The following is a 10,250-nucleotide window of genomic DNA, read 5'->3' as shown; positions in this document are numbered from 1 at the left end:
TGCTTCCTACTGCAGTGACAAAATCAATAGTTCTGTTCCAACACATTATGACTAAAGCCAAAAATGATTGTGGTGTGTGGGTGTGTGTGTTTGTGTGTTTGTGTGTCACATGTGGGTGTTTTTATGTGGGTGTGTGAGAATGCTAAATAGCTTGGAAATGTCAACTCTCTGTACTACTCTTTTAATGACAGACCTAACATGAACTCCTCTGTCATTTAAGAGGAAAGAATTTGGAAGACAGTGTTCTTACACTGTTTAGTTTTATACTGATGTAAAGGTTTTCTGTGTTATGATGTTAATGAAAAATGTTTTTTTGCAACTAAAAACCATATGTCCTTTTTGCTTTTTATATTCTCTTTTAACTGATATATTAATCCATAGGAAGCAGCAACAGTGACAAAGAGCACATTTTATTTGCTTATCTAAAGAGGCCCGAACATTGCCTCTCGTGCCACCCAGAGCCTAAAATATCTCTGCAACATAAGCAGAGCACATTCAGGTAAAGAAACAAAGCTAGCATACATTCTTCATATACATTGTTTATTGTTGCACGCACTTATCTTTTCAATACTTGCATTAGGAGAACAAAATAAAAAGCCCTGACATATTAAATCAAGAGCCCATTAAGCCCCCCCAAGAGCCATGGCAGGGGATTTTGACAGAATGTTTAAACATCAGCAAGCAATCCTTGAGATTTGTAAGCTATACGTTAACAATTAAGCATACAAACATGAAGTGTAAAACAATGCAGTTTAATGTCAGTTGACTCTAAGGTCAAGACAGTACCAAGCTTTTACAAGCTGCTTTTCAGAGTAGCTGGAAAAAAATCAAGGCTGTGCAAATAATGATTAAGATTTACCAATAATTTATTAAAATCAGCAGACGACCGTGCTCATATTTAAGAAATGGCCTGGTATGTCTTGTGTGTGGTCCTGAAGTTTAGAATAAAGAAAACCACAAAGAAAAATGCTTTACAATAAATAAATGCCCTGATACAAAAAAATTGAAGTACATGCTGAGTCTTTAAGAATAAAGTCAGGATTTTATTGAACATTAACAAATAGTTAATGTGAGTATCCTTTACTCCACACAAAAACAATTATTTATAAGTGCTATTATATAAGAAAAGAATTGTGATTTCATTGTTTGGAATTGCTATAGCACTGACATAATACTATGAATGTCCATTTTCCACATCGGCAATTAGTCTTCTAGTTTTAAGCACTTAGCAGCACTGTTCAGAAATACCTGTAATTTTTGAATTGTCAAACTGTAGGTCATACAGAACAATGTGGCGCTAGCTCAGGCAGACAACTCAAATAGTTTTGTGTCCTGAAGTAAAACCCAAGGAGTGACAAAATAAAAAACTGAAATGTGTTCATGTGCGTTTATATTCATTGTCACAAAAAATGTACATTTACTAGGTCAGTTGTCTGTGTGAACTATATTTTGCAAGTGAAAGGTATGTATAATATATTTTGCAGATTGTGCCGGATATTTTTTACATCCAGCTCACTCTGAAATATAATTTGCAGCAAAAAAGCATAGTATGAAAATACAATTAATATACATTGAGCAATGTTTCATTTGTTTCATCAAGACATACAATAACATCAAAATATTTTTTTTTTTTTTAAATATGATTAACATTTATTAAGTCAAGAAAAGTTTAGCAAAGAGTAGACTCAACAATACATGTATCTAACAATCAGGCATCTCAGCAAATAATCTTTCAATACTTTCTGTCAGCAAATAATGATCTTATATATAAATTATAGCTTCGACTTAATCTCATCTTTATACGTATGATAGTCACAAGGAATATGTGTGTTGAAAGAGTTATTGGTTGCTTTAATCATTCCTCCTATCAATATACTGCATTTTATAGGTGCACAACTGTTTATATTCATCTTTGCTTTTCTGGCCTGCTTTCAGTAATAATACAAAACCCTCTGATAAACCTACTATGTACTAGTTGCTTAGCTGGAAACAGTGGACAGACAGTGCAGGGACAATACGGCCAACATAGAGGAGCGTCTGGCAACTAGAGAGACAAATATTTTCAGTGGAGACCAAAGTAGAGGTAAAATGATGGTCAATATTAGACCTCAGATAGACCCCAACAGAACTCTAACAGGTGATAATGTTGCTCTGTTTCTGCTGAACACATCATTCACTGTAACTATACTTTGTACATTCCCACTTGAGAAAAAATAAATAAATACAACTTTAAGCTCAACCCAACCTGTACCAAAATATCAACAGTCATCTTTGTAGCATGATGTAGCATCATCATAACCTGAAGATAAAAAAAGCCCTGCCTCTAAGGTTGGAGATAGGGCAGTGCTGCACAAAAGACTATTCAATGGTAAACAGACAGATATTAGTTTTAACGGAACTTACCAATTACAGCGACTAATAACTCTTTCAATGTACATATAACATGTGAGTACTGTATTAAAATATTAAGATATTTATCCAAACACTACACTATTATCCTTATCCAAATTAGAAATCAGAGACTTCTACTTTTACTGGCAGTTTTTTTTCGATAGTGTGCTTATGGATTGAAGCTTTTAAGTAGTTCTTCAAAAGGCAAAGGGAAATCCTCAATGAAACATAAACTTTTGACCTTGGTTTTCCTCTCTAGAGTGCATTATTTTTGATAACAGAGGGCTAGCCTATTTTATTAGGTTGATTTTTAACATAGTTCAAAATTCTACTACAGTTATTCATATTTTGGTTTAAATAGTAGGTATGAGTTGGCACTGTCTTTGTCAATCTTTTAATAAACACTTTACTAATCCAACAAGGAGTTCGAGCTGAATTTCCCCTCTGGGGGTCAATAAAGGATTATCTTAATTTTAGTATGAGTTGAAACCAGCAGCCTTCCTGCTCTGAGTGTTGCTTCATTTGTGATAAGGAGTAGTCAGAGCCATATTGGTGTCTAAAAATAATGCACACCTTCTGGCCATAATCAAGTACTACCTTTGTCCATTATATTGTTTACACTGTGTTCATCAGTGTTCTATGATTCTTCTTTTTAAACTAAGAGAAACATTCTCAGTGTCTTGCTAGTTTTGCCCAAAGCACCACAGAAGCGGAGAGTTTAGGTTATTGCACATGAAACAAACAATTAAAAATGCTGCATCTAATTTGAATGAGTATAACACTGAAAATCAATGCCTTTACAGTACATGGCAAAATGTTGAGTTCCTCTTCAGTTGTTTTTTGTAAACTCGCCCGCCTCCCAGCGCAAAGCCATGGCACTCTTGCGTCTTCCTCCGCCGTAAACCTCTGGAAACTGAGCAAGAAAGCTGTTGTTTACCTTCTTTTAAAGTACTTCCTCCACCTCCTCCTCTACCTCCACCTCCTTCAATCCCATCAGGTTATTAGACTGAAGATGGAATAAGCAGATCAGTTTTTATGGTAATATTGCTTTTCCAAGTAGACAAGCTACATAGTGCCCGAATATTTTCTTTTCATGTAAATTAAGCCAGGTACATGCATGCAAACAATGAATTAAATGATAAATGCTTGGAATGTTTTTGTTTTCTTGAGGTACAATACGACTATTAATAAAAATTGAAATTATTGATTTAGTTAAAATGTAAATATTTGAATTAATGATTGTCACTGTGAAATATAGTTTTCAAAAGGAAAATGAGCAGGATCTTACTCTGTGATCACAGGATAATGCAGAGCGATCCATCCTGTAGGCTGTTCTCATTGGTGATGATGGAGAGGACTTGCACTTCAATGGCACATCAACTACGGAGACAACATTACATTACAAACAACATCATTGGCTTGAACAGGGAAAAAGTAGATAAATTGTGAGTACACTTAGTGCTGTTACTGATGTATTGTTTTATGGTTAGCATCTTGCAGACATACCTGAATTGTCAAATGTCAAAGTGTCCTTGTGATCTGACAGCATCCTCTCTGTGTTGCACCTTTCTTTGCGGTAGACATTAGCCCTCTCTTTCCTCAGCTCTTCCTCCCTTTGCTTGACCATTTTAATCTCTTCATCCACCAGTGATAGTGTGCTTCTTGAACGCAGCTTGAAAAACGGATTGTTCAGGAACATTTTTTCCTGGGGCTGCTCACAGGCTTTGTTTAGGGAGAAATCAGAGGCACTGCGAATAATCAGATTGGATGTCTCTAGGATGATGACGCTGGAGTTATTGTCCTCAGAGCGCCATTCACCGGCACGAGCTGCCACATTTTCTTTGCCATGTCTGGAGCTGGCGTTTAAATCATTGCTAGGGTCGAGAATAATAACGTTGTTTGCTGACACTTCATGTTTCAGTGGTTCCTTAGTGGGTGAGGAGGTGATGATGAATGATGGTGTGAGTGGAGTGCTCATGGATCTGGGGATACTACGTGATGGAGTGCAATCAGTTGATTTGCCCATCCTGGAGAGGCCCCTCTCTCTCCTGTAGTGTTCCTCCCTCTCCATTGATATGCGAATCTCTCTTTCAACTGGTGTTTCAGGGTCATCATAAGTGGACCTGTAACTGGAATCATCCAGGCCAGAATCCTCTGAACAAGGGCTGAATTGGGTGTGAGGATAATCCCCAACCAGATTCAAGTTCTCTAGATCATTAGCTTTCTTCTGGGTTCTTTCAATGTTGCGGACTGGTGTGTACATGAAGCTATGGCTGCCATGGAAGCTGGGCTGTTTGGTTGTTGGTAAGACAATTTTGTTCCTGGTTTGCTCCTCCATTTCCCTCCACTGTTTACGAGCCAGCTGGAAATCCACATGCTCCGTACTAACATTCTCGCTTTTGGTCTCCTGTATCACACAGAAGTCTTTAGGTAGCTTCTTGTCTGGATCTGCATTGATGTTCTGTTGGTGAGTGGTGGGGTTTTGATTGGAATCTTTGCCATTTTCACTATCATCTTCAGAGATTTTGGACAAACCTTGAAGGCCTAAAGGGTTATATTTAACCTCTTGTGGAGGGGTGGGAAAGGAAATAACATCCTCAGGTTGTTCCAGAACTTCTTCCACATGGGGGACCTCAAAACTAACCTCTTCAAAGTTGTTACTATCTTGCTCTTCAAAGTCTGCCACCTCAACTTTCTGCACAAAGAGCTCCTGGGCACTAAGCTCAAGACTGTCTAAATATGAGTCATCATCTTCTTTGTTTATAGAAGAGGAGAATATTGTTCTCCATTTTTCGTCGGCCTCACCATCTGAGGAAGCTGCTGCAATTTCAACTCTTAGGCACTCATCTATTTCGTCAGGGTCAAAGGCATGACAGGACTCATTGGACACATCTGACATTGCCTCTTCTCTAATGCACTGCTCTAATATTGACTCCTCTTTAATGGGTGGGTCAAATTGGATGTCGTGGGGCTCAGGATCATCTTCTGTGTCTATTGCCAGATTTTGATAGTCATCATCTTCTGGGTTAAGCTCGTTATCTTCAGCCTCGGGCTCTGGATCAGGGTATAATTCTAGTTCCTGGTATTGGTCCGGCTCAGGGTACTGGTCTGGTTCAGGGTCTTTTCCTGGCTCAGGGTAGAGCCCCAGCCCCAGGTCTTCCTCTGGCTCAGGGTATTGCTCTGGTTCAGGGTGTTGTTCTGGCTCATCGTATTGCTCTGGTTCAGAGTGATGTTCTTGCTCATCGTCTTGCTCGGGATCTTGCTCTGGCTCAGGATATTGCTCAGGTTCCTGAACTTGTTCATGTTCAGGATCTTGTTCTGGTGAATCCTGCCTCTTGCGATGTGCCTCATTCTCATATACACTGTCAGCACTGGAGAGTGTGTCGGACACAGATGAATTGATTGACTCATTCCTGTTGAGCTCCTCATGCCCAGGTTCTAATATCAGAGCTTCCTTTTGATCCTGATAGGACATATCAGTGCAAACACTGGTCTCAGAGCAGGCAGGCTTGTCATTCTCACTTGTTTCACTAGGAGGATCGGTTAATAATTTGTCAAGCATTGCCTTTTCCCCAGGAGAGTCTGTCTCTAAACAAACTTGGTAATCATTTGCACTGAAATCCTTTTCCTGCTTAGGTGAATCAGCCACAGCGACCTCCACTTCACAGTCCATTGCTTGCTCTGATTGTTCAGTGGTTTCCATGGTGACAGATAAGGACTTGTGATTCTCAGTTGTGCTGCAACCTTCGTTCAGTTCTTTTCCATCTGCCTCTTTATCCACCAAGGTAGCTTTCTGAGAAAAGAGAGAATAAGGAAAAGACATTCATTTTCTGAGAGGCAGAAAGGGGATTGTGAGCTTGTCCCTTTGCTAAATGCATTACTGAGTTTGGGTGCTTCAGATCATAGGACTCAATTGCAGCATTTTCACAATATCCTCACTTCTCCCTGGCACAAATTACAGTGCAGCGTAACAGTGCCAATGTAAGCGACAGACATTATCCAATTAAAATTAGGTCATGAACTGCACTTCACCACTGTGTAAGCAGCAAGAACACTTTTTGAAAATGTGTTGTCAATATTGCACTCACAGTAACACAACACATTAAAGCTATAAATCCGTCATAGCTTGATTATATAAGTTTATGGTAAATTAAGTGTATCATAAATTTGATCCATACAAATATGATCCTAAATTGTCTGACTGAAAATTGTATCTATCCATCTTCTTTATTGTCATCAACACCACAGACAGGGAACACAAAACCAGTTACACTTCAGGATGTTATTGTGAATGTAATCACACCAATATGGCTTTGGCAAATCCTCGTCAAGCCTTGAAGTGCCATAAGCACAGTAAAGTTGGGGTTTAAATGTTGTGTTCCAGGAAGAGATACACTTTAAGATGTTATCTGTGGAGGTATTTGTGGTGGTAATGACAACCCCGGCGGTGTGTGTTGGTGGGTGTGCTTCAGTGCTATGTTGTTGAGCTTGCCATTGCTGTGCAGAGCTAATGTTTCCCTAAGTGGGTTATGTGCAGAAGGAGAGGAAGCACATCAAAAGCAGCTGAATTAGATTTCATTATATCCGTTCTTATGTAACACTGCGGGGCTGGGTCTGCCTCCCACACACTTTCAGACCCTGCAAGATGATTAGCTGCGTCCCAAAATCCCTGTGTTCACACATGCACACACATACTCACACACATTAAATCACTATGACTAGCCACTGTAAGAACTATCACTAGCAATGTTCATTCCTTGAATTTTACATTTTAAGACATTCCCCCTGAATGTCACTCATTCCTCCCATCTCACTGAGGGTAACTGTGGCTATTAAATAAACAGGCTTACACAGACAGAAGCAAAATTCATTAATCATTGATCTGAGCATGAAAAGGCAAAAAGTAAAATTAAAATAAATAAACAAAAGAAAAAATGCAAATAAGAAAATAATAGATATTACAAGAAGACATTATTTTTTTAATTTTGCAAAACAATGCAAAGTTTAAGGAATCCCATTTTATCTTTATAACAATGCTAACATATATATTGATACTTATATACTCTTGTGCAGATAAGTTTCATTTATAGTACAAAGCTGGCATTTGTTTTAGATTTAACGATGTGGGCTTCATAGATAACTGGCAGACATTCTGGGGAAAGCCTGGTCTTATCGGAAGAGACGGCATTCATCCCACTTTGGATGGTGCAGCTTTTTTGTCTCGTAATATGGCTAAGTTTGTTAGTCGTAAAACCTGACAAACCAGAGTTGAGACCAGGAGGCAGAGCTGTAGTCCTACACACTCCTCTGAGCTTCCCTGTGAGAAGTTTCCCAGCCACAATGTTAATGTTATAGAGACTGTGTCTGCCCCCCAACCCAGGCTTTTTATTACAGTTAATTCAAACTCAAATAAAAAAGGAGTAAATCAAAAAAATTTAATGAAAATTAAAACAACAACCAAAGTTATGCCAAAAAATATGAGAATTAAATGTGGTCTGTTAAATATCAGATCCCTGTCATCTAAAGCTCTATTAGTGAACGATCTGATATCAGATTATCATATTGATTTACTCTCTTTAACTGAGACTTGGCTGTGTCAGGAAGAATATGTCAGCTTAAATGAATCCACTCCTCCCAGTCATCTTAATACTCATATTCCTCGAGACACTGGTCGAGGTGGTGCACTCCACCACCTCGAGCAGCTATCTTCAGTTCTAGTCTTCTAATCAACCCTAGACCAAAACTTAGTTTCAGCTCTTTTGAAAGCCTTGTTCTGAGTTTTTCACACCCAGCTTGGAAAACTTTACAGCCTGTTTTATTTGTGATAGTATACCGCCCTCCTGGCGCATACTCTGATTTTCTAACTGAATTCTCAGAGTTTTTATCAGATTTAGTCCTGAGTTCAGATAAAATAATTATTGTAGGGGACTTCAATATTCATGTAGATGTTGATAATGATAGTCTTAGCATGGCATTTATGTCCCTTTTGGACTCTATTGGTTTCACTCAAAGTGTAAACCAGCCTACTCACCGCTTTAACCACACCCTCGACCTTGTTCTAGCTTATGGCCTTGAAACCGAAAACTTAATTGTCTTCCCACAAAATCCTCTTTTATCAGATCACTATTTAGTAACATTCGATGTCCTATTAACTGACTACTCTCCAGTTAACAAAAATGTACTCACAAGATGTTTGTCTGATAGGACTGTAGCTAAATTTAAGGAAACAATTCCAGCTGCTTTTAATTCTTTACCACATCTGTTTACTACAGAAAGCTCTTATGCTAATGTTAGTCCCTCTCAGCTTGATCAGTTTGTTGATAGTACTGCAGGTTTGCTGAGAAGTACTCTAGACTCGATTGCCCCCTTAAAAAAGAAGATTATTAAACGACAGAGGCTAGCTCCATGGTATGACTCAGAAACTCGTAACTTGAAGCAAATGTCGCGTAAATTTGAAAGAATGTGGCGATCCACCAAAACAGAAGAGTCTCGTTTACTCTGGCAAAATAGTCTTAATAAATACAGGAAGGCCCTACGGCATGCTCGAGGTGTCTACTACTCCTCCCTCATAGAAGAACATAAAAACAATCCCAGGTACCTTTTCAGCACTGTAGCCAGGCTGACAGAGAGTCACAGCTCCACTGAGCCAAGTATTCCTATAGGCCTCAGCAGTGATGATTTCATGAGCTTCTTTAATGACAAAATCCTAAAGATTAGAGACAAAATTTGTAACCTCCTGCCGTTAACTGGTGCAGATGTATCTTTGGAAACTGCTCAAAAACCTGATGTTTACCTTGACTGTTTTTCTCCAATTGACCTTCCTGAGCTAAATTCTCTGATATCTTCGTCTAAACCATCAACCTGTCTTTTAGACCCGATTCCAACCAAGCTGCTTAAGGAAGTCTTTCCCTCAATTAGCACTTCTTTACTAGATATGATCAATATGTCTTTATCGACAGGCTATGTACCCCAGTCTTTTAAACTAGCTGTAATTAAGCCACTTCTTAAAAAGCCTACCCTAGATTCAGGCACCTTAGCTAACTATAGACCTATATCTAACCTTCCTTTTATCTCAAAGATCCTTGAGAAAGCAGTCGCTAATCAATTATGTGACTTTCTTCATAACAACAGTTTATTTGAGGACTTTCAGTCAGGATTTAGAGTCCACCACAGCACTGAGACAGCCCTTGTGCGAGTTTCAAATGATCTACTTACTGCTTCAGACAGAGGACTTCTCTCTGTACTCGTCCTGTTAGATCTTAGTGCCGCTTTCGACACGATAGACCATCACATCCTGTTACAGAGATTAGAACATTTAATTGGCATTACAGGATCTGCACTAAGTTGGTTTAAATCTTATCTATCAGATCGATCTCAGTTTGTTAATGTTCATGGTGTGTCCTCTATGCAAACCAAAGTTAGTCATGGAGTTCCACAAGGTTCTGTGCTCGGACCGATTCTTTTTACCTTATATATGCTTCCTCTGGGTAATATCATGAGGAAACACTCCATTAATTTTCATTGTTATGCAGATGATACTCAATTATACTTATCTATGAAGCCAGACGAAACCAATCAGTTATCTAAACTAGAAGCATGCCTTAAGGACGTAAAGATCTGGATGACTAGAAACTTTCTGCTACTTAATTCAGACAAAACTGAAGTTATTGTGCTCGGCCCAAAACACCTTAGAGACTCTTTCTCTAATGATATAGCTGCCCTAGATGGCATCAGCCTGGCATCCAGCACTACTGTTAGGAATCTGGGAGTTCTATTTGATCAGGATATGTCCTTCATCTCCCACATAAAACAAATATCAAGGACAGCCTTCTTTCATCTTCGCAACATAGCAAAAATCA

At 38.8% G+C, this 10,250-nt stretch overlaps 1 protein-coding gene across 1 annotated transcript in view; it reads right to left on the bottom strand.

The window, feature by feature from the left end:
• Positions 1 to 394: 394 nt before the first annotated feature.
• Positions 395 to 10,250, bottom strand: part of palmdb (palmdelphin b) — a 50,867-nt gene continuing 41,011 nt past the window's right edge. The window contains exons 6-8 of the mRNA XM_069667365.1: positions 3,898 to 6,184; positions 3,680 to 3,771; positions 395 to 3,304 (exon numbers count right to left, since the gene is read on the bottom strand). Of these exons, the coding sequence (XP_069523466.1) occupies positions 3,221 to 3,304; positions 3,680 to 3,771; positions 3,898 to 6,184 (2,463 nt within the window). The 3' untranslated portion in view covers positions 395 to 3,220. The remainder of the gene's footprint in view (positions 3,305 to 3,679; positions 3,772 to 3,897; positions 6,185 to 10,250) is intronic.

This window comes from Semicossyphus pulcher, unplaced genomic scaffold, assembly GCF_022749685.1.
Source record: "Semicossyphus pulcher isolate SPU_LCO1_2020_fin unplaced genomic scaffold, fSemPul1.0.p SCAF_18, whole genome shotgun sequence".
Classification (NCBI taxonomy): domain Eukaryota; kingdom Metazoa; phylum Chordata; class Actinopteri; order Labriformes; family Labridae; genus Semicossyphus; species Semicossyphus pulcher.
The sequence above is the reverse complement of the archived record's forward strand: the minus strand, read 5'-3'. Positions and strand labels throughout refer to the sequence as shown.